The sequence below is a fragment of the Ochotona curzoniae genome, unplaced genomic scaffold (genome assembly GCF_017591425.1).
Source record: "Ochotona curzoniae isolate NIBS_2020 unplaced genomic scaffold, NIBS_Ocur_1.0 scaffold_2587, whole genome shotgun sequence".
NCBI lineage: Eukaryota > Metazoa > Chordata > Mammalia > Lagomorpha > Ochotonidae > Ochotona > Ochotona curzoniae.
Window position 1 is genome coordinate 27,959,527 of NW_024467096.1, and position 23,939 is coordinate 27,983,465.

General features: G+C 42.7%; 1 protein-coding gene across 2 annotated transcripts in view; it reads left to right on the plus strand.

The window, feature by feature from the left end:
* The window catches only part of PLD1 (phospholipase D1), a 167,628-nt gene that overhangs the window by 91,984 nt on the left and 51,705 nt on the right, over nt 1-23,939 (plus strand). For both annotated transcript variants that reach the window (XM_041002931.1, XM_041002932.1), the window contains 4 exons: nt 5,305-5,433; nt 6,091-6,209; nt 8,044-8,157; nt 20,636-20,746. In XM_041002931.1, the coding sequence (XP_040858865.1) occupies nt 5,305-5,433; nt 6,091-6,209; nt 8,044-8,157; nt 20,636-20,746 (473 nt within the window). The remainder of the gene's footprint in view (nt 1-5,304; nt 5,434-6,090; nt 6,210-8,043; nt 8,158-20,635; nt 20,747-23,939) is intronic.

Genomic DNA, 23,939 nt, shown 5'->3' on the forward strand with positions numbered 1-23,939 from the left:
CACTTTGTCAGAGCAAGCAGCTGGTTCAGGTTGGCGAAGGAAAAATGCATGATGCCAGCTTTGTTGGGAAGATGAAATTTGAAGTGATTCATTTGCTTTCCACATGGTAGATACTGTCATCCTACTGGTTTTATTGGTTAATTATACATGCAAATTTATTATGTATTATTAATATGAGAAAAATTGATTTTAAAAGAGAAGCCAAAGGAAAATTGAGTTCTTGACATCAGAACTTTCCAGCCCTGAGTTTCTCAAGGGCTGTGAGGGAAGCCTGAGTAGCTGACCCCAGGCCTCTCCTGCCCCTGCTGGCACCTGCTTCACCCAGAAGAATCCCACTTGTATTGGTTTCATTGTCAGAGTTCGTTCTGAATTCCAAAGATGGTAAGCTTGTGCTAAAAATAATGAAGGAAATACAAAGAGCACGATTCTCGGCTTAAGTTGAGTGGTAACTTTAACTCATTTCTTAAAAGACTTGAAACCAAGCACGCAATGTCTCTTCATTAGAAATACAAGCTATTCGTTTGAATGAATGGTTTCCCTTTCTTGAGGATATGAAACCAGGTTAACTGCTCTCTGGCGTCAGTTTCACTTGAGTAGAACAAGCTGTGTTGATCTGAGTTCCTAGTAAACCTTCCTGGAGTAACAGAATTGAGTGTGGATGGTGCATACAAGACCACCCTTGGTTTGTAAATAGAAAAATCCCACTAAGAATGCCAGTAGATTTCCATAGACTCCAGGAATTGTGTTCTCCCAGAATTACATTATAAAAGAGAGATTTCCAAATGACATAATTTTGTTTTTGTACTTCCTCCACTTATGTTCAGCAGCTATGCTGATCTTTTCCTTGTAAGCTGCATTACATAAATGAGTGAGGTGGAGAAATACTTCTTTTGCAATTTTGTTGAGAAACGTTTTTCAAATTTGAATATAGAGTCTTAAGGGATAATGAGTGATAGATTAAACTGTTGAAAACTTTGTTATCAGGGATGTAATGTATATGTAAGACCCATTTATTCTTGTTAAGGAATTTATTAGCTAACAAATGAGCATAGTCTTTAAGTGTTTTGTGAACCCAGTACTTTAGCAATTCACTGAAGATTCTCTGGCTTCAAGAGACATCACTAAAGCTTTCTCCACACAGGTAGTACAAATCCACAAACCCTTTAATCTTACCATTTGGAATTTTGAAAATCAAAAGGTTTTCAGTATATTTCAGTAAGGAACTCTGCTTGAACTTGCCTAGAATAAAGGCAGAAATTCAGTAAGTTGTTACGAAGAGAGCTTTCTTCCTAGTAGGCAGCTCACGCCATTGCAATATTTTAAAAAAGATTTATTTATTTTTATTGCAAAGTCATATATACAGAGAGGAGGAGAGGCAGAGAGGAAGATCTTACATCCAATGATTCACTCCCCAGGTGACCGTAATGGCTAGTGCTGCACCAGGAGCCAGGAACTTTCTCCAGGTCTTCCACGCGGGTGTAGAGTCCCAAGGCTTTGGGCCATCCTCAGCTGCTTTCCCAGGCCACAGCAGGGAGCTGGATGGGAAGTAGGGCCGCTGGGATTAGAACCAGCACCCATATGGGATCCAAGGTGTTCAAGGCGAGGACTTCAGCTGCTAGGCCATTGCGCCAGGCCCCATTGTAACATTTTTTTTAAGCATTTGTATATTTTTATTGGAAAGTCAGCTTTGCACAGAGAAGGACAAAGATTTTCTGTCTGCTGATTCACTCCCAAAGTGGCTGCAGGGCTGGAGTTGAGCCGATCTGAAGCCAGCAACTTCTTCCAGGTCTCCAACATGGGTGCAGGGTCCCAAGACTTCTGCCATCCTCAACTGCTTTCCCAGGCCATAGTCAGGCAGCTAGATAGAACACAAACTAGCACACATATGGGATCCCAGTACTTGTAAAGCGAGGTTTTAGCCACAAGGCCATTGTACTGGGCCTAAGCCATTGTATCTTAAAGCATTAAGTGAGGGAAATGTCATAAGTATGAATTTCAGCCCCTACATAAATCTATGATCTCCCCCCCCCCAAAAGAAAAGAGAATTCTTGGGGTTAGTTACTTTTGAAATCAAAAGGATCTGGATGTGAGAAGCAATGTAATGTAACAGCCCCAGCAGTGTACAGCAAACTCACAGAATGTAAGCAAACTCTGAGAGGGATCAGTAGATAACCAATAATCTCTTGTTAGTGCGTGTCAAGCCCTATTAATAAATAACTAATGGGAAAAAACAGGGATTATTTTCCAGAGCCTTGGAAGTGTGGCAAGTATTAGTTAATTTGTATAGATGGGGCAGTAGGATATTTCTATATTGGTTTATAGAGGGCCTGAAAAGTCAGACAAATACACTGTTCCTTATCCCTTCCTGACTGGAGAATTCCACTGGAGAGGAGTGGTGTAAGTGTAAACTTTTACAGGGTTATGCCAGAGTGAGAAAGAGGAGTTCCATTAGGTCGCACTGGATGGTCCAAGAATGCAGCAGAATTTCATTATGACTCAGGAAGTGTTGATGGCAGGTGGGTAGAGAAGGGAGGCGTCCGAGTTGAGTTTTCAGCCTGAGAAAACTCTACACAGGAAGTCCGTAAGGGAGAACTTCATTTTTATGGGGGGTAATCATAATTTTTATGGGGGGTGTTGGATATAATTGCTAATGAAAGATATATGTAAACAATGTCAGGAAGGAAGACAGGCCTATCCATGTACATTTAGGAATTATATGGGAAAGGACAGGGGAAGGTGAGGGAAAACTGTTAGGAGGAAGGAGCTTGGTTAGGAAGAGCTAGTGGAGAAAGGAGAAGTGGAACCTTGGAAGGTTATGAGAGGAAGCAGGAGGGAGCAGCAAGACACCACCCCAGCTCCACAAGTCAGAATCTGGGCCACTGAGAGAGTGTGGAAAACGGTCAGGACAAGCTTGTGTCCAAACACGAGGCAGACCCATTGTGGATCACACTGGAGCCTGCCATGGTTTGGATGCAGTTTGTACCAAAGGGGCGCATGTGCTGGACTCCTCATACTGTGTGGGGGTGCTAAGCTGGAGTGTAAGAACCTTCATGGGGTGGGGCCTAGTGGAAGGTGATTAGCCTGGTGCCCCACCCTGGGGAATCAATTCCAGAGTTTTCAACAGGAGTGGGGCAGATCCTCCAGAGTGGATTAGCTCTCTTGAGAGCAGATTGTTTTAAAACAGAGCCACCCTATGTGTGCGTCAGTTCTACACAAAGCCGTTTCCCTTTCTGCTTCTCTGCCATGCTGTGACACAGCCCAGGGGACCCTCCCTAAACACTGGTACTACGCTAGTTGGATCTTGCAACCAACAGAATGGGGAGCCAAGTAAATCCTCCTTTGTACATCACCTGGACTCAGATACTCTGTTCTGACCACACCGGCAGGCAAAGAGCCAGATTGCAGTGCAGTGGAGTGCCTCCGTAGTCCATATGTTCTGGGGAGCCCCTTGATTTAAGGGGAATCCTTTAGGTCATGGGTAAAAATGTAAACAGATTTGAATCACGAATTCATTGAATTCAGTTAAAATGAAGACTAATTTTCTGAGACTGGAAATTTGCTATGTTTTGTTTTCTTCTTCTTAACAAATTACTAAGTGAACATTTTTAAATGAGTCTGTATATCCATGTCTTAGAGTTTCTCAACTGAAGGAAACAAATACTATAGATGTATATGAACATTTTTCAATTTGACCCTGTATTTATCTCATTATTTGTCCTTTCTTTTTCCCTGTTTTCCTTTAAAAAGTGCCATGCCTTACTATAAAGAGCCTCCAGGTGAGCAAGTAGACCTAATAGTGCTTTGCTGTTCAGTCTTTATAGAAATAATTCACTGGGAGATGTCAGAAGGAGTGTATTTTTTGCCATTACTTAGTTTTATTTATTATTGGTGCTTTCAAGCGATGTTTCTTGTTCTAAAGAAGGTTTGGTTAATTTGAAAGAGTGACAAGGGTGGGGGTGGGGAGGCAATGTGAGTGGGGTGGGGGAGGGCTGAAAGAAAGAAGAGAGACTAAAATCTTCAATGCATTGGTTCATTTCCCAAACAGCTGCAGCAGCCAGATCTGAGAACTCCATTCTAGATCCCCACCTGAGTGGCAGGGGCCCAAGTACTCAGGCCAGCTTCCACTACCTTGCCAGGTATCTTAGCAAGAGGCTAGACTGGAAGTAGAATAGCCAGTTCCAAATCTGAACTCTGAAATGGGAGCCCATATCCCAAATCCCTAACCTGCTATACCACAACACAGACTCAAAGCCGTTTTTCTTTCATGACTGATTTCAATAACCATTGGATGATTAATCATTCATTTTAGGACAAATATTAGCTTTGTGTGTGGTGAGGACATAAAACATTTGTTCTGCAAATATTTCCCGATTGCTTCCTGGCTGCTGGAGTTTTTCTATTGTAGAGAGGTAGCACGGGGGCAGAGTGGTGGTGAGAAGGCCGAGCCTGTCCTCCTGGCCCGTCCTCCCGCTGGCTGTTGCAAGCAGTGTTGCCTACTTACTCAACGAGTAACTTGGCATCCAGTGTTGATTTGTTGAGTGCCTGTTCTGTGCCACCTGCTGCCTTTGTGATTTGTGAATCTGCTAGTCTTCCTGCTTCATTGTCTTGGTGGTCAGCATTTGCCCTGGGCTTACAAACTCTTTAACTCCTAAGTGTTTACTAAGCAGATGTTTGTGAAATGCCACAGTAGATTGCTGCTTTCATGCATCTGTTATAAACTTCTATCTTTGCATTTTTATGTGTATCATTTATAATTTTAGGAATGTGAAATGTTAGAGGATAGAAGATCTTGGCTATCATTGAGTGAGGCCCGATTCTTTCTTCTACACATAAGAGATTTCTGACCCCAAAAGGTGAAACCCAGTGTCACTTGGCTTTCAAGATGCAAAGACAAGACTTAGGTGCTAGGCATGCACTGTGTTGGTTGAGGACAGAACTGGCAGTGGTACCTGGCTATCTATATCTCATGGTATCCACAGTCCCCTGGTTCCACTGGGCTCTCATAATCTCAGTGAACCCCATAATTGGATCTTCCAGGGCTCTGGAAAGTGGAGAGAACCAGCTGCTCAAGTGCCTGGAATATCCCTTTTCACTGTCCCGTGATGAACCTGTCATAGTCCCTCACAAGTCAAATGTAGAAAAGCTATGTAATCTTGCTATGTAATCTTACCTTTGTTTGGAAGGCAGTGGGGTCCCCCAGTTATGAGTCTCCAGAGAGAAAGTTCAAAAATTGTGAGAGGTGAGCCTCATACTCTGGTCCCAGCTAAATCCCAGTCTCTGGGGGTTGTCTTGCTGCCTCCACAGACACTGGCTCCATCCGCAGTTTACAGACTGGTGTGGGCGAGCTGCACGGGGAAACGAGGTTCTGGCATGGGAAAGACTACTGCAACTTTGTCTTCAAAGACTGGGTCCAACTCGATAAACCTTTCGCTGGTGAGTATCCTGGTAGTGGGATGTCAGTGATGTTTTTGTCTTTGCCTTTAAAGCATCTCAAAGTTCATGTGCATGATCTCAACGCCCTTTGCTTGGTTATGCTGTGGAGGTGTCATACGTAGGGGCATCCTGATGGATTTTGCCTTATAACTACTTTCAGGAAAGAATATGCCAGAGTTCACTGTCTGAAGTCTCCAGGTTTCCTATAAGGACAATCTGGTTAATAATCTAATTCCTCAAGAGATGGTAACCTTCCTTTGATCACTGTTTTCTTATCTTCCAGCATTAGATCGGCTTCAGTTGAGAGTGCCCAGGTGCTTCTGTTTCTACAGGTGGCCATGCATGCTTAGCCTACCATTATTTCCAAAGTATAAAATGGAATTAGAATATCAAGTATATACCCTTAGCAGATTCACACTGACTTACCTCCCACTCTGGGGATCTTATGGGACTGTATGGAATGGAAACATGTTTGGCAGAGGCATGGGGGGGGGTGACCTGTGTTCCTCAATATTATGTCTCTGTTGACAGTAAAGGTGTTCTACCCAAGCCAAGGAGAAGAACACAGATGCCCCCTGTGTGTCGTAGTTGGGGTTCAGGCTTCCTGTGCTCAGCACAGGAGTTAGTGACGCACCCTTGCCCCTTGCACGTGGGCAGACTTCATTGACAGGTACTCCACTCCCCGGATGCCCTGGCACGACATTGCCTCTGCGGTCCATGGGAGGGCAGCTCGCGACGTCGCACGGCACTTCATCCAGCGCTGGAACTTCACAAAGGTACTTGGATGCAAGCGACCCAGGCCTTGCTGCAGGAGAAACTAGGAGGTTGGCTTCAAGGGCTGCACTGGGAACAGCTCTGACAGCTATCCAAACCTGGGATTGTGTCACGTTCTCTTTGTTTTTAAAGAAAGCTTCATTTACTTGAAAGGCAAAGATACTTATAGAGAGAGAAATCTTCCATCTGCTGGTTCACTCCTCTGAATGGCTGCAATGACCAGGGCTGGGCTAGGCCAAAGCCAGGCGACTGGAACTCCATCCATACGGGCAGTGAGACCAAGCACTTAAGCACTCTGATGTCCTATGATGAACTGTTAGCTGGGAGTTGGATGATAAGTGGAGCATTTATGATTCAAACTGGTGTTCATATCCACAGTTCAGGACACTGTACTAGGTTATTGTGCAGGATTCAGAATAGGTTCTGAGCGGAGCAGACAGTGTTAGAACGAGCCGTTTTCTTTTCTCTGGTCTCTTGATTAGGTCCTCTTTAGTGTGGCTCAGGATTTTTAATCGTTGACCCGACACTCAAGCTGTGCGTTTAAATCCAGTGCTGCTAAGGTCCTACTGCCCCATGAGTGATAATGAGGCATAACTTCTCTTGATAATTTAGGCAAAAAGATTTAATTTTTTAAACACTTTATTTTTCATTCATATAAATAGTCTCAAAAATTTTAACAGAAATTTAGAGAGGATGGATAAATATGAAGGTACTACTTTGAACCTACTGTAATGACAAAGATTAAAAAAAAAAAAGCCAGTATCTGCAGTTGACTTTGGTGTGTGTGTATGTGTGTGTGCACGCGTGTGTGTGCTTTTATAACCTATAATCTATCATCTGTTTGAGGGAGATAAATTGATAAACCACCAATAAATTTTTTTACAAGTCCACATCTTTTACCCAGAAAAACTATTTCTGGGTATTTGAAGCTAAAGAAATAATCCAATCATGTAATATGTTTTGTTATTACCTTAATAATTAAAATAAAATGAGAAATAACTGAAATGCCTGTTACACAGAAGCCTATTAAATGAGCTGCAGCTGTTTCCATTCCGCTTTTGGTAGAACCAGCAAGGCCACTGAAGCCTCGGGCCCAAGCCTCGTGAAATGGCCCCCACAGATAATCTGAAGGCTGCTGGGATGCTTATTGCTTAGGAACATCTTACTCCACCCTGGGGCATTTCCAACTGTTGGACAAAGCCCTGTACACTTCACTGAGGAGGCTTTCTGCAGGTTCCCCACCCACTTTAGCAGGGTCAGTGGGCACTTAAGGCTGCCTGTTGTACAAATGGAATGAAGGGCTTCAAGCCCCCTGCCCTCCCTTGGGACAGCCTCAACCCCCAGCTCCATTGTATCCCTTCTCCCCATTCTTTCTCCCCTAACTTCAAGCCTTATCTGCCTTATCTCGTCTCCTGACCTTCTCTGAATCCTAAAATCCTAAAACTTTACTATGACACTTCTATAAAATAATAACATGATATAGTTCTGTGGCAAGATGCATGGATCATGGATAAAATTTATTTGATGAAATAATAATGTCACTTTTGCAATCAGATTATAATCTATAACTGTATACTTAATCTTCTTTTACAAATACAAGACAATACATGCTTGCTACGAAATGAAAGAAGACAATATAGAAATACAAAAGAAAAAGTGTATTATATTAGAAACACAGATCTATAGCGCTTCACTTAAAAATGTCCACCAGTAACATTTTCTTTTGTTTTATAAATGACCCTGAATTTCCTTCCTAATTCTTTCATAATTACAAAGTGTAAAGTATGGATCTGTTTTTCCATTCATACCTCTCCTATCTGCTTGTCTCTATTTTAGATTATGAAACCAAAATATCGGTCCCTTTCCTATCCTTTCCTGCTGCCCAAGTCTCAGACGACAGCCCATGAGTTGAAATACCAAGTTCCTGGGGCTGTAAAAGCGAAGGTACAGGTAAGTGAAACTTTTTAAGAGCTGCTGGTAAAACTACTGTTCCTGGAGGCACTGTCTATTGGGTTGGCTTTAGATTGTCAATCACAACCACTTTTCCAAAGCAATTCTGGGTGGATCTTTTCAAATTGAGTATTATATTTGCCAGGTTAAGTGGATTCTGTTCACTGTCTTTCAGAAGCTCTTTCAGAAATGTTATAATATGTGTTCCCAGAAATGACTGCAGTCAAAAAATGCTTTTCTAGCAATTTCTTCTGACATGACCCCAGCAACAAGATACACAGTGAACCTGGGACTGACTGCTTAAACCCTAGGAATGTGGCTGACACTTAGCATCTAGGAATCCGGTTATCATTAATCTAATTTTAGTTCTCAATTCCTGAAATGCTTTTTAGAGGCTTTTTTGAAGAATGAGAAAATTGGAAGCTTTTTTGAAAAATGATAAATTTGGTCAATGCACAAAATCGTAGCACATCCATTCTGACCACCTCCTATCATAAGTCACGACATTCAAACACAGTGGAGCTCTGCAGTTTAGCCAGTGATTGACAGGTAGAGCTGGAAGTCCTAGTCTAATGGAGTGTTACCCAGTCTGCTCCCCGTTCTAGCCACAGCTCAAATATCCTAAGGTCATGCAGGGACAGAAAAGTCACACTCTCAACATCCAAGCGTTATGTAAAGAAAAGACCAACAGAATGCTTCTGATGTCACGGTGTGCACTGTCGTTATGCAGATGTGGATTCTGCAAATGCGATGACATAAACGAGGTCCCTGTATCAGTTGCTTGGCACCATGCAAGAAGAGATGTGTGTCTGCTTGAAAGGTCTTCAGAACGTTCGTGGGAAATGGAATTACAAGACTTAAGTTTATTTTGGTGCAAAATATTTTGAATCCGAACATGGGTTATTCAGATTATTTTGTACAAATTTTTTAAGGATAAGAAATAGGGATATTACAGACCATAGATGAATAATACAGCAACAAAAAAGTGTTGACCACTTGAAAGAAGTTTTGTGGCTAATATTTATATTCATTTCAGGCTGTGAAATAACTACCTCAAAATTGCAGGCATGAATAACTTACGTATTTACACAAAAAATGATGCGTTCTTTATATAAACCTTAGATTTTTTTTTCTACCCATGCTAAAAGATAAAATAAGAACCTAGGAAAATAAGAGAATTTAAGATTTGAATTTATATTAAAATTGATGTGGTGGCTGACATCAAAGTTATCTGATGTTAATTGAACATCTGCTGAAAGCATATTTTCTAAGAATGATGTCTTTTCATGAGTAATAAAGGCTGTTTTAGCCTAGTGCTGTATAGACATACATTTCCTGCTCCCCAATTGTTAAGGCCCTGATTCATACCTACTCAGCTAGCAGCCTTGGTGAAACTGGAGTTATGTCTATATTCCTTTGTGTCTTCCACACCTCTGCATGCTGTGTTCAGTGTGGGCTTTCTGATGATCCCTTCTGATCAGCTCCTGTGTCTGTTCCTGCTATACTTAGGCACCTGGGAATCAGGAACTTTTAAAAGGCAACTGATTTAAAAGGACACGTGCCCAGACTCATTCACTGACCTACTCACCCGTGCCTTGATTCAGCCCTCTTATTTGCTGCTGGCACAGAGAACTCACCGATGTGGACTTGGGTGCTGAAGGGCAGACAGAAAAAGAGTTATCTGCCTCTGAAACTTTAACTAGGGAGAAAAAACTGATAACCACAGAGAGGTGGGTATGCTGTCAGTATTGTCCTCTGGAGTAAGCCAGCCTACTTAGAAGATGAAGGATCCACTATGGCAAATCATGGACGCCACTGGAGATGGTAGGTGGATCCGATGGTGTCTTTAGGCCAGGACAGGATCTCTGAAGCACCAGCTGGATGCATCTGGGCTTGTTCCTGCAAACATTCTTGAGCTTTGCAACTGTTTTTCCATTGGGGGAGGAAGCATGATTCATGAGTGTTTTATGAATCAGGTCAGGTTAGGACAGGGTCTTGGTAAACTGGAATTTACCTGTGAAATGCTGGTAACTGTTCCACAGTAAAGACTTCCATGGGCAGATACAGTTGTGCAGATCTCTGATACAGCCTTGCTTGGTGCCTTTGTTATGTGAATGAGAGTGAATGTAGTATAAGCATTTCCCAACCTGTTGTACATGTGTGCATGGTAGGAGGGAGTCCTCTCTTTTAGTCTCGTATTGTCTGCTTCCATCTCCCTGAGCAAACATGTAGAGACCTAAAATTTCTGCATAGGAAGAACTAATTAGACTAGAAAGATAATGAAAACAAAAGACAAGAGGCTGATGCAGTCATACTGACATTCCTTGAACGGCTAAACAATAAATAAAAAGAAATACAATATTTGTCCAGGAAAGAGACCAAGGGGTATCCCGACTGTGAATTGTCTGAAAATATTAGAGTTCTAGGTAATTAATTCAGCATCACCAGGGATGCACAGGACATTGCTTGAAGACTAAAGGAAACCACTCAGGGCTTCAGCTATCTCCTGGTAGACCTGCTGTGGGTGACAGAAATTTTACAGTGTGATACTGGGTATCATAAAGAACCTGAAAGTGTAGCTAGGCAATGCTTCTGAAAATTCAGGAAAATTGTCCAAGTAAAATATATCATGCTCTCAGGCCAGAAAGCCACATGTGCTGTGGTGTGAAGGCTCTGTAGCCTTAGCGTGTCACTTCCCCTTCCTGAGTCTGGCCCTTCTCATCTGAAAGTGTTGTGTTGTGTGACTCATCTGCGGTCCCTGCAGGTATCTGAAGGGAAGGTTTTCATGCAATCGCTTAAATAAACGAGGTGCCATTTAAATTGTAAGCATTGCTTTATATTTAGTCCTCCTGTTACAGACAATATCCCGTATAAGACTGAATGTCTACCACAGATACATCTTAATCGTTAAGGAGTTAGAATTTTATGACTAAGTAAAAAAGAGAGACCATTTCTCAGTGTTTGTCCTTTTGAAAATGAAACTGGTTTCTGTGGGTCATGGAGAGGAAAGGAAAATATCAAAGTCAATGAAAATATCAGAGATTCACTTAGCCACCTGGGTCAAGTCAGTTCTGGTGGGAAGCTCATGGCAGTGCTCGGTGGCAATGGTGGGAGTATGTCAGAGCAAGTGTCACAGCATGAACTGGAGCAGAGAGGGTGGAGGGACCAGGCTTTCTCCTGTTTAACAACCCTCTTACGAGAGAACCCAAGGGCTCTCTGAGAACTACCTGAGGACATCCCTCTAGGCCCCATCTGCCACCGCTCCATTGCCTTCCACAGATGCCTCCCTGAGAACCAAGTCTCCAATCACAGTGCACACTTGAGGACTCTCAGACCATACCCAAAGCAGAACAATATGGCAGCACTGTGCCAGTTACACACTGGGTTGAGACATTTAATAAAAATGTGGCAAAACTCTCCCTTAGGATTATCACTCTGACATTGATTTTTTTAAAAGATTTATTTATTTTTATTGCAAAGTCAGATATACAGAGAAGAAGAGAGACAGACAGGAAGATCTTCCACCTGATGGTTCACTCCCCAAGTGACCACAACGGCCAGATCTGCACCGAACTAAAGCCAGGATCCAGGAACTTCCTCCAGGTCTCCCACATGGATTAGCATTGATTTTTAACGTAGGTTATAGTCATACCATAATATAGAGGCCACAAGCTTCCTTAAATGTAAAGGAGCAAAACGATACAGTCATGCTAAGTAGCTGTTAGGACCAGGTCACTAAGATCTCAGCTCTGCTACATACTAGCTGTGTAACCTGGAGGGAACTTGTTCCCTTCTGTGTACTTATTTCCTTCATCCATACAGCAGAAATAATGATAGCATTGTGCCTCTTAGCGCTGTGGTGTTGGGTGCATCATTCCATGCACAGCCCCTAACAGAGTGCTCTGAAGTTGGTTTTCTGTCAACCTGCAAATTTTCCCTGGGGTTTTAGAGGTTGTAACAAGGGAACCAACATCTCTCTGGATGGACTGCTAGGTGAATTCTGGATAAAAATCTTTATGCTCCGTCTTGGAGGGCTTCATGGAGAGGTGTTCGGCAACAGTACTCATGCAACCACTTGGGCTGCCCACATAGCATATCCCAGAGCCTGGTTTCCCGTCCCAGCTCTGGCTTCTGACTCCAGGTTCCTGCTAATGTGCACTCTGGGAGGCAGCCCTAATGACTCAAGAAGTTGGATCTGGTTTCACCAACAAAGGTAACCCAGATTGAGCTACTAACTTCTGGTTATTTGCTGAGTCAACCAGTGGATGGGAGTAGTATGTGTGTAGATATATTTATCTTTCTGCCTCTCAAATTCTAAAGGATTTTAATGAAAAAGTTCATTAAAATGCACATTAGCTTTCAATTATACCTTTCATAAACTTTTTTGAAGGCCCCTCATATTTGCTAAAATGGAGAAAAAGGGCATTTGATGCACAAAAGTAAAGCATAGATAAAAAACCCACCTTATTCTGTCTTCTGCAGAGATGAGACCAGGTCTTTAGTTTTTGCATTTACAAACACTGGGCACACCCTTCTGGTGGCTCCACAGCAGGGTGACACAGCCTGCCAGAGAGGAGAGCTACCCCAGGAGGGAGAGGTCCGGCCCGTCAGCCGAGTCACTGCTGCAGAGGTCATTGAAAGCTGACATCAGCAGCTTCCCCCAGGACTTTAAACATAACCTTGGGTGTTCACCCTCCAGGCCGGGCATTCTCAAAAGCTGGTCAAGTACTCAGAGAAAGCATGGCAAAAAGAGGCATGCCTCCCGGAGGAAGTAAGAAAGAAGGTTCTGAAACTGCTTATGACCACAAATGCACACGTTTCTTTACCATTTTTCTCTCTAATGAGAAGAAACTGGGCTCCTGAATGCTTTCATGGCTATTGAAGATGTGAGATCCAAAATGGACAAGTGGTATGTCTGTGAAGGCGAAGGAAAAGGCCTAATCTATCCCCACCGATGTGGAATCTACCCAGGTGACTGATCCTTGTCATGGAGTCAGCCAAACCTGCAGAAAATCCTGCCTGTACTGAGAGAACTAATGCTCCTGGACTTGCGCGCATTCATACACACAGGGCTGAAGCAGGAAAGCACACCAGGCAGCCAGGTTATACTCTGGGGAAAGTCGTCCTGCCCTTGGGTAAGGTGGAACTGATGTCCCAGAAGACATCTTATACTTCAGTGGATGGCAGGAAGCCTCACGTTGTGGATTGATGTGAGCAGGTGGATAGGTGAAAGGGGAGCCATCCACCTCCTTTCTCTGGAAGGAAAGGAAGCTTTACCTTCACAGGCCAGTCCTTCCTGCAGCGACACTTGGCTGAGGGCCAGTCTCCATGGACATGCGTGTGAGCTCACAGGTTCCACTCCATGCTCTGCCCTGTGCTGAGCTCCTGTGGATTACCTTGCTTCCCCACCCCACACACTGGTTTTTTTTTTATTAAAAAAAATAAATCTTTATTTTTATTGCAAAGTCAGATATACAGAGAGGAGGAGAGACAGAGAAGAAGGTCTTCTGTATGATGGTTCACTCCCCAAGTGACTGCAATGGCCAGTGCTGTGCCGATCTGAAGCCAGGAGCCAGGAACTTTCTCCAGGTCTCCCATGCAGGTACAGGGTCCCAGGTGTTGGGATCGTACTCAACTGCTTTCCCAAGCCACAAGCAGGGAGCTGGATGGAAAGCAGGGCTGCCAGGATTAGAACCGGCGTCCATATGGGATGCTGGTGTGTTCAAAGTGAGGAATTTAGCCACTAGACCACTGCATCAGGCCCCACATACTGATTTAAGAGCTGTATTCCTCTCAAGGCTCTATTTTTAAATTTTTTAAAATGTATTCTGTTTGTAAAAGGAAGAGGGAGAAATATCGCTCAACCATCTGCTAGTGTATTCCCCCAAGTTTGCCTGAAACATCCGAAGTTCAATCCCCCTGAAACTAAGGGTCAGTTATGTAACCACTTGATCTAGTTGTTGCACATGCGTAGCAAGGCCCTGTCTACCCTAGCCAGCACCTGCTGCCTCCCAGCATGTGCTTCATCAGGAAGCGGGAATCAGAAGCAGCATCAGGCTGGGCACCAGGTGCTCTGCTAGAGTCCTAACGAATCCTGAGCCTTCTCTCAGCTGCTGTGCCGAGCACCTGCCCTACAGCCGCTACCTTCAGATGAGGAAGCTGCCATTTGGAGAGGTGAGGAAGAATCTGTGCTAAGTGGTGATTGTCCGGGGCGGAGAGCATTCCCAGTAAGAGCCACGCTGGTTATGACACAAGAGCTTCAATGAGGCAAAGCTGTGTGTCATGTTTGCCTTTTGATGTCATCTTCTGTTGCCCCAGCCCCAAATCCGACCACAGCTCTCCTTCTGTTCTTCCTTCTTACAGTCCCCAACTATACCTTTTTTCCTAGAACCTTCCTCCCATTCATGAAAAGTTGTCCTGTCAACATCATCCCACAAGCTTTCCTTTTGTTCAATCATTGGAATCGTGCTATGTGAATAGTCGTAAGTTGCACTCAGCTGCAAAAAAAGGAATTATTGAAGCCTAGTGTTTTAAGATGCCCATGGACCATGTTGGAGAACCTGGGTTTGAATCCTTTTTTTTTTTCCTTTTAAAGATTGATTTATTTTAACTGGAAAGGCAGGTTTACAGAGAGAAGGAAAGAAAGAAAGATCTTCTATCTACTGGTTCTTTCCACAAATGATTGCAGTGTCGGGAACTGAGCAAATCTGAAGCCAGGAGCCAGGAGCTTCTGAGTCTTCCACGAGTGTGCAGGGCCCAAGGTTTTGGATCATCCTCTGTTGCTTTCCCAGGCCATAAGCAGGGATCTGGAAGGGAAGTGGAGCAGTGAGGACATGAACCAGTGCTCATATGAGATTCTGGTGCTTACAAGGGGAGGATTAGCCAATTGAGCTATTGTGCCGGGTCCTGGATTCAATTCTTGCATCCAGCTTCCTGCCAGTGCATTCTCAGAGATCGGTGATGACCCAGCTGAATGAATGATTTCCAACTCTGTGGGAGAGCCGGGCAGAGGGCCCACATCTCTGCTTGGGCTGCTCTAGATTTTTCTTGAGTGAACAATCAAGTGGGAGTACTCATTCTCTCTCTCTCTCATTCTCTCCCTCTCACTCACCCTCTCTCTCACTCTCGCTGTCTCAGTCTTTGCTCTGAGCTCTTTATGTGTCTGAATTTCTGTATCTGTCTCCTAAATAAAATACATAAAACTCTCTTTAAACCTAGGGAATCTCGGCAGGATGAGGCCGACTCCTGAGCTAGATCAGTTCTTTGAGTCATGGGGACAAGAATACATTGCAGTATGCATCTCTACTCCTGAATAACAGATGGACTCCCAGTGAAACTGTTACATGTATCCTGGCAATAGGATGCTAAACTTTCTACCATTGTCCATACCTACAATGGAGACCAGAAAAAAATAGAAAAATGATGGACTTGTGAGTGCTGTTGAAGGACTATGCTATTGTTATAATATAGGTGAAAACAGTTGGAGGGCGGGAGGAGGATGGGAAATCCCAGAGCCTAAAGGATTGTATCATGAAAAATAAAAAATTTTTTTAAAGTCAAGGAAAAATTAAGAAAAAATGCAAAATACACAAATATAAAGATAATTGTACAGTTATAATAAACATGAAGATGATTATAATTTAGCAGTTGATGTCACTGAGTGATGTTATTGTGTGGTTTTTCTGGTTTTAATTTTCCTTGTTTCCATTTTTTTTAATGATGACACATATCTTTCAAAAGAAAGATATTTAGGACTTTGTATTTCCTTAAAATTTGGTGGAAAACTGGTGTGATGGATTTTAGTAAAAAATAATATTTGTTGTTATTTAATAAAAATAATTTAAATAGAGAATCAGCTAGCATGGAAGAATAAGACCCACTTCTGGAGCACCTTGCTTCTCTCCCCACCTCCTTTCCTCTCCCGGCGTCTCCATGGAGACGGCCTCTGTTGCAGGACACGGGAGGAATGCTTTAATACAAACCAGTTGTCTTCATTCCGTGATTGACTTAGAAGCCTAGGAACTGGGAAGAATTGGAGATGTTCATGGAATTTATAGCAAACACAAGCTATACAGTGACAGGATTAAAAATAAAAGACCTTGGAATAAATACTAGTAAACTTCTGAAAATTTTCCTTCCAGAAGAGTTGTGTGTTGCTTAGTCTATATATTTGACTTGGACCCATACTATTTAAGAGAACTGCAGCTTGTGGGTAAAGAGAGAGGTGATATTGTAAGTTAAAAAATAGGACTTAATATAAAGAAAATGAATAGTCTTAGTTACAATTTTGAGGTTAAGCCATAAAATCAGAAATATGTTGTTTTTGTATATTTTAAAAGTGTTTATTCCATGTTGACATTTGGGTGGGATTTGGATGGGATTTGGTTTGTTTCCTGGCACACTTTGGCACAGCACAGTAACTGCATTTTAGCATGTAGAAGAGGGAGCTTGAGATTTGACAAGTTAGCCAGGTCAGTAAAGAAAAAAAAAAGAAAGTAATCTTTTCTTTTTTTAAAGATTTATTTTATTAATTTGAGAGGCAGAATTGGAGAGAGACAGAGACAGAGAGAGATCTTTTTCCACTGGTTCACTTCCCAAGTGGCCACACCAGCTGGGATGGAGCCAGGTTGAAGCCAGTGGCTTCATCCATATCTATGTGGGTGCAGAGACCCAAGGACTTGGGCCGTCTTCTGCTGCTTTCCCAGGCACATTAGCAGGGAGCTGAATCACAAGTGGAACAGCCGGTACTCGAACCAGCACACATGATCAGGGAGACTGATAGAACAGGGGCCCATCATTCTTACATTTAAACCAAAAGAATGCCAGTCAAAATGTGTTGGTAAAACTTTTTGGACCTTCAGTCATTTAAAGTGGTTAATCGGATTTTTACAAAATTTCTTGGTTCTGTTCTTCCAAGGGTTCCTGAAGAGCAAGAAGGGAATTAATGTTTTCAGTTGACCTTGTATAAGATTTTAACTAATCAGAAAAATGGTAACTGAATAATAATCTCCAGTTCCTGTATTACTTGAAAGATACTTTTCAAGGTTGACAAAAGTGCTTTTTAAAGTTAAATGACCTCATTGTGTATCAGAGGTCTGGGTTTAGGCTCAGACAATGGAATGGAGCCTGCTGAGACCCAGCAGGAGGCCGGCTGCCTGTTGTGTCATAGGCACAGGGAGGCCTCCCTCCACCTGTGCTTTATGGAATCCTGGGAGCTGACACATAAAGTGGTCTTCTTTTCGCCCACAGTGCACCCAGGAAAGGAAGTATCGATCACTATCTGGCACTGGGAAATGGCAAATGTGTCACCTGAATCCTTGCCTCTCTGGCAGCCCTTGGTCTCCAACCTCAGATTTCTTCCCCAGTGAGGCCACTCTGCATCAATTAGACTTGACCTACAAGTGGATGCGCAGTTAAAAACTGTAATTTATATTTATGTAAATGAGTTCATTAACTATTTGAAACAGCACATTTTGAGAGTGAAGGAAGAAAGTAAAGGTTTTAGGATGAGGGGAAGACTTAACGTGTTACTACAAAAGATGATTGATGAATTTCACCTGTAAGTTTTTATAGATATAAATACATAGAATGTCTGCGACTAAGAGCAAGGTCCCAGCAATAGCACTTTGTGTTATTATGCTGTTTTCTTCATGGTGGATTTTAAGTGAGGGCTGGGAAAGAACTCTGCACTGTGCATGGAGGAGACTGAGCATGACACTGGAGTGACTTGTTCGTGATGAAAGAGCTAAGAGGCGTAGAACAAGCACATGATCACATATGCAGGATCACACTTTCCAGGCTGTTCTGACATTTTCTAGATTGTTTCCAGAGCTGCAGAGCATTAGACCGAGTTCTGCATCATCAGCATCTTCTTAGGGCAGCCTGCATGTTCAGGCCCAGGCTCGATAGAATCAAAATTCCACATTAGTTTTAGTGGACTAAGAATTGAAATTTTTTTTTATTCAAGCTTCTTTATTTCTAACAGATAAAGAATGATCTAGTTCTTAGTGAATGTTGTAAAAAATAAAAATCAAGAAATTTACAAAGTGTGGGTCACTTGATCTCATTTTCCATATGAGTAATGTTTGACTATTCATGATCACAGTTGAAATTTCCACTTTTATTGCACGTGTTCATCTGACAAAATTAAGTGCATTGAGGGGAGATATTTTGTGATGTATATCCTATGCTAGTTAAGACCCAATATTGATAAGGATGTGGAGATAGTAACTTTTGGCAAACACTAATTTTTCAGTTTTGGGAGCCTTACAGGTATAGTTTATAAAGTCGTTAAGAATTGTACACAACATTTTATATGTAACAGTGATAAAAATGGATCATATATTGGATCGTTTTGTATGTTCCTAGTACCTGTGAGGACATTCTTTTCATTTTTTATTTAAGATTTATTTTTATGAGCCCGGCGCAGTGGCGCAAGTGGTTAAAGGTCCTCGCCTTGCACGCCAGGGATCCCATATGGGCGCCGGTTCTAATCCTGGCAGCCCCGCTTCCCTTCCAGCTCCCTGCCTGTGGCCTGGGAAAGCAGTCGAGGATGGCCCAAAGCTTTGGGACCCTGCACCCGCGTGGGAGACCCGGAAGAGGCTCCTGGCTTCGGATCAGCATAGTATCGGCCCGTTGCGCTCACTTGGGGAGTGAATCATCGGACGGAAGATCTTCCTCTCTGTCTCTCCTCTCTGTATATCCGCCTTTCCAATGAAAAAATAATAAAAATAAATCTTTAAAAAAAAAGATTTATTTTTATTGCAAAGTCAGATTCTTTTCATTTTATTGTCAATTTCAGTTGACCTCATGAAGGGACAGTTTTAACATTCTAATCAAATCAAGAACAGCATGTCTATTTTTACAGTGATTCTTCTGCAGTTTCATAGTATTGAAGAGGATTTCCTGACAATTTACTGAGCACCTATTGTGTTCCAGGATAATGCTTTTATTTTATTTTACTTTAAAAAACTTTTATTTTATTTTAGCAATCCCCACTAAAATACTGAAAAATAAAAAGGACAGCCGTAGTTGGTTAGTGCTGAGCAGGCCTTTGCATCTTCTAATCCGCTCTTCTGCCTTCTGTTCTGCCATGTTGCTGACATGATTGCCATAGCTTAATGCGTGTTCCAATAGTCTCATCAACAATAACAATTCCATACCACTTCAAAGGTATCAGGCCTCCCACTATACTTTAATCCATTTAGTGCATTCTACAACCTCATAAGACAGTTACTTCTTTTTCTAGAATGTACATTTGAGGCACAAAGAGGTTAAGTAAGGTATGACCAGGATCATCAGCCAGTGAGTGGCTGTTGATGGGTTTTGAACCTAGGCAGTATAGCCCTTCCTTGAAGTGTAACCGGAACTCGGCTGTCTGAGCAGGAAGCACTCCGTGAAATCCAGGCAGGAGCTGCCGTGCACCTGAGCAGAGGAAAATGATGTGCAAGCAAAAAATCCGAAAAAACCTCCAGAGTAAATAGAATCGGATGCTAAGTGAGATAGGGACTCTTGAGAAAAAAAAAAAAAAAAACAAGCTGAAAACCGACCCAAGATCACTGACCTTGAAGACTTACGACAAAACGATACCTTTTCCCCAGTCAGTAAAATATTGGGGATTGCAAATGGTTTAGAGGAAACACACTAGGCTGGCTTTGATCCCTAAGCTGAGCAAACGGGTTAACGTGAATGACACAGAGATGGATGAAGTGGTAAAACAGTGTGACCTGATGGACATACGTGTGCTATTGGAATGAGAAGAGAAAGGGGTGCAAACGTTGGCTCCCCTGTGACACCATGCAAGTCACTTCTGTTCTCCGGGCATTAATGTTCTTGTTGTCAATGAGGTTTCTATTATTACCACCATGAGAAAGTTTAGATTTAAAGTGGTATGCCAGGGATCACAGAGCCAAGTGAAGGCAGAACCAAGATTATGTACTTAAATAAACTGTCTGGGAATTTATTATTCTGAACAATGTATGTTTGGGAAGAAAAGGATAATCATATTTTAACTCAGAGCTAGGTTGATCAGATCATATGGTCCAAAACAGGACACCTTTGAGAGTGACATGGGCACTGTTAATAAATACACCCACACAGTGGGTATTCTGATGTGATTGTGAAACTGGCATACAGTCAGAGCGCAATTGGTTATCTTACTCATGACTACACCAGAGGGGCTTCTGAAATACTCCCTGGAGAGACCACAAAGTGTGGCTTCTGATGTTGCGTGAAAATAACTGGGTCTAGAAAGTATATTCAGGAGCTGACTTCCAGCTGGCTACGTCCAAGGACCATTCCCTTTACCCCATCTTCAGCACCTTCCCCATCACCGTCTCCTGCTGGCCCACATGTGGCAGTCAAACAGTTGTCATCTGTCAGTTGTTTAGAAGAGACAGGGATGACCTCATTGAGTTCTTCTACCCCGTGTTGTCTTCACTGTCTGACGTTTGCCTCTTCCTTTTTTGCTGCTGTGCAGTTGCTCCGGTCTGCTGCTGACTGGTCTGCTGGAATCAAGTACCATGAAGAGTCCATCCACGCCGCTTATGTCAATGTGATAGAGAACAGCAAGCACTATATCTATATTGAGGTGAGTTCTCTCCATGGCAGTTCTGAAAGCCTGCTAGCCCACAGGTATTGTGCACAAGCTGCAGAGTTCTGAAAGTCAGCACATGCTGTTGTATGACATGTGTGTTTGGGTGGGACAAATCCTGGAGAGGCAGTGAGTTGGACCTCCCAAAGGCTCTTATTTTAAGAGACCTAGAGAGAGGTGAGTAGGACAGGAGGGATGGAAGAAGGAAGAGACAATGAAAGAGAGCTCCCATCTTGCTCACTCCCTTACACACTCACAGTGATGGGGCCTGGACCAGGCTGTAGCTAAGAAGCAGGTGTCCTGTGTGTGCGGCAGGGACTCAGCTACTTGAGCCAGCGCCACTGTCTAGGAATCTACAGTTGCAGGAAGTTGCAGTCAGGAGCCAGAGGCAATAATCAAACCAAGGACTCTGAGAAGGGACGCTGGCATCTTAACCAACAATTAACTAGCAGGCTGGTTACCTGCCCTTTCTGACACCTGCAGCATACCTGAAATTCACTGTGAATTGTCATTAACTCAAGATTCTAAGGGTGGTAGCCTAGTGGCTAAAATCCTCACTTTGAACATGCTGGGATCCTATATGGGTACCAGTTCTAATCCTGGTGGTCCCGCTTCCCATCCAGCTCCCTGCCTGTGGCCTGGGAAAGCAGTCGAAGATGGCCAAAAGCCAAAGAACCATGCACCCATGTGGGAGACCCAGAGGAGGCTCCTGGCTTCAGATTGGCTCAACTCCAGCTGTTGAGGCCCCTTGGGGAGAGAATTATCAGACAAAAGATCTTCCTCTCTATATCTGACTTTCCAACAACAACAACAATAATAAAAAGATTATAATGGGAGTCTCCCAAGTCCTTACTATTAAATACATCAATTTATTGTAATATTATTAGCCAGATTGCCCCAACGAAGAGGTTTAAGTTTTGATTTGACTCAGATTGTAGGGTTTAAGTGTAAGCACTGAACTGTTTCATAAGAACATATACAGGGCTCAGTTGCTAAGTAGAAACTGTTGGATGAGACTGATTTGGGTATGTTGGACTAGAGGGTGACAAGGAAAAGATTCTGGGAAAGGAACATATGAATATTAAAGGCTGGTACTACCTTCTTAAATCTTTTTGAAATGTTTTCAGATCATAATTTATATTTACAGTTATTGAGAAAATCTGGGGACAGTGAGTTTAATTTGGCAACTTTAATTACACTTCAAAGTGAATGCAAAAATAGAGCACTTTAAAAACCCTGAGAAAGCAAAAAGTCACAAGAATGGAAAAAATGAGTCAGAGCACATGGCCCTTGTTTATTCTATTTTTTACTTTTCTATCTAATAAAAACTAATATGAAGGAAGATGGTTGATTGGAATGAACCTTTCCTGCCCTGTTTTCCTTCCTCTTGAGTTCTGACCTTCTTCCCTTCCATTCAGTGGCAGTTCATTAAAGGGAAGCAAGAAAGGATGTATTTGCTTTGCAGGCCTGGCGAAAGAAGGCTGTTATCAACCTTTGGCCCAGCACGATGACCCAATTGGTAATCCTTCTCCAAGTACAGATCGTGTTCCAGCTGCTCAACTTCCCATCCAGCTCCCTGCTTGAGGCCTGGGAAATTAATAGAGGATGGCCCAAAGCCTTGGGCCCTGTACCCATGCAGGAGACCCAAAGGAAGCTCCTGGCTCCTGGCTTCGGATTGGCTCAGTTCTGGGCACTGTGGCCATTTGGAGAGCCAACCAGTAGATGGAGGATCTTTCTCTCTGTCTCTCCCTTTCTCTGTAAATCTCTCTTTAAAATAAAAATCTGAGAAAAAGAAGCTATCAATCTAAAATGCCAGGTGGTATCCTCAGTGGGATCATACACTATAAAAAGGACTTAGTGCAGAAAGTCTGCACTTGAGTAATGCTGTATGTGTGTACACGTATACATACATATGTATACTAAATTTTGTATTTGAAATACAGATTAACAGAGAGAGAGAGAAGGAGGACTTTGCTGATCCACTCCCCCAAATGGTCAAGTCTGAACCAGACTGAAGCCAGGAGCCAGAACCTCTTACCAAGTCTTCCTCCATGGTGGGAGGAACTCGGATGCTTGAGTTGTCATGTTATGTTCCCCAGAAACACTCGCAGGAAGCTGAATCCGAAGCAGAGTAGCACTGTCTAAAAACCAGCACTCTGATAGACAATGTGTGTCTCCCAAATGGTGGCTTATCCTGAGGCGCCACAGTGTCTGCCCTGTACGAATAGTACTATTGGCTTGGATGATATATAAGAGTAAGATGTCAAGGCTGGCTCATCTGTGACCCACAGTTATTTTCTTCACCTATTTTTGCAGCATTAGTATCAGCCTGCCACTGAATGCTAGCATACCCTCCAGTGCAGTCAGGAATGCCCTTAGGTACACAGCTTGTCGATACAGCCAAGGTCAGTGTTGAGCTTCTATTTTGCTCTTCTGAAAACAGAAGGAAGGGATGTGATGTGTGGCCAGTCTGTGCTTACAGCACTTAAACAGTGCTGGGCTCCTCTGTCATGTGAGTTCAGGAAAAAACAATAGCAAAGCAAAATGCATCGCTTTGGTGCCACTGTGACTTTGTTTGATGCCTGATGGGAAAACTACGTTCTCAGGTGAGTGTGCAGTAAGTAGTCTTGCTATAAGTGTGTCTATGCAGGCAGTTTACAGAGATGTGTGCAATCAGGTGTAAGGACCCAGAGTCGTACAAAGCAGTGGCGCCCAGGGGGGCACCCATGCTGAGCTCATAGCTTATTTATTCCTCTACCTTATTTTTAGTTATTTTTATGAAATAAATGTGCATCATAACAGACTGTGTTCTCTGTGAACATCCAGTATTCTTTCTTAATATTCCTTTATGCAACAGAACCGTCTTCCACACTATTTTTAGAATAATGTTATCTTAATAGTCCAATAATAGCTTTAAAAGATATTTTATGAATATATGGATGACAGGAGAACTTAGACAAAAAATAAAAATTTATTTTTTTCATTTTTTACATAGGCAACATACTTGGACAAAGAGATGTGTGGAGCTCCTTAGAATAAAGTTCAGGGATAATAAGAAACCCAAAGAAACCAGACAGGTTGAAAGCACATGGGGAAAAGGTGAGAAACGTTTGAACAGGCTTCTGTCATCTATGCTGCGAAAAAAGTGGACCAAGCACAAGGTAGCATGTTTGTCAGCAGAGGTTGTTTT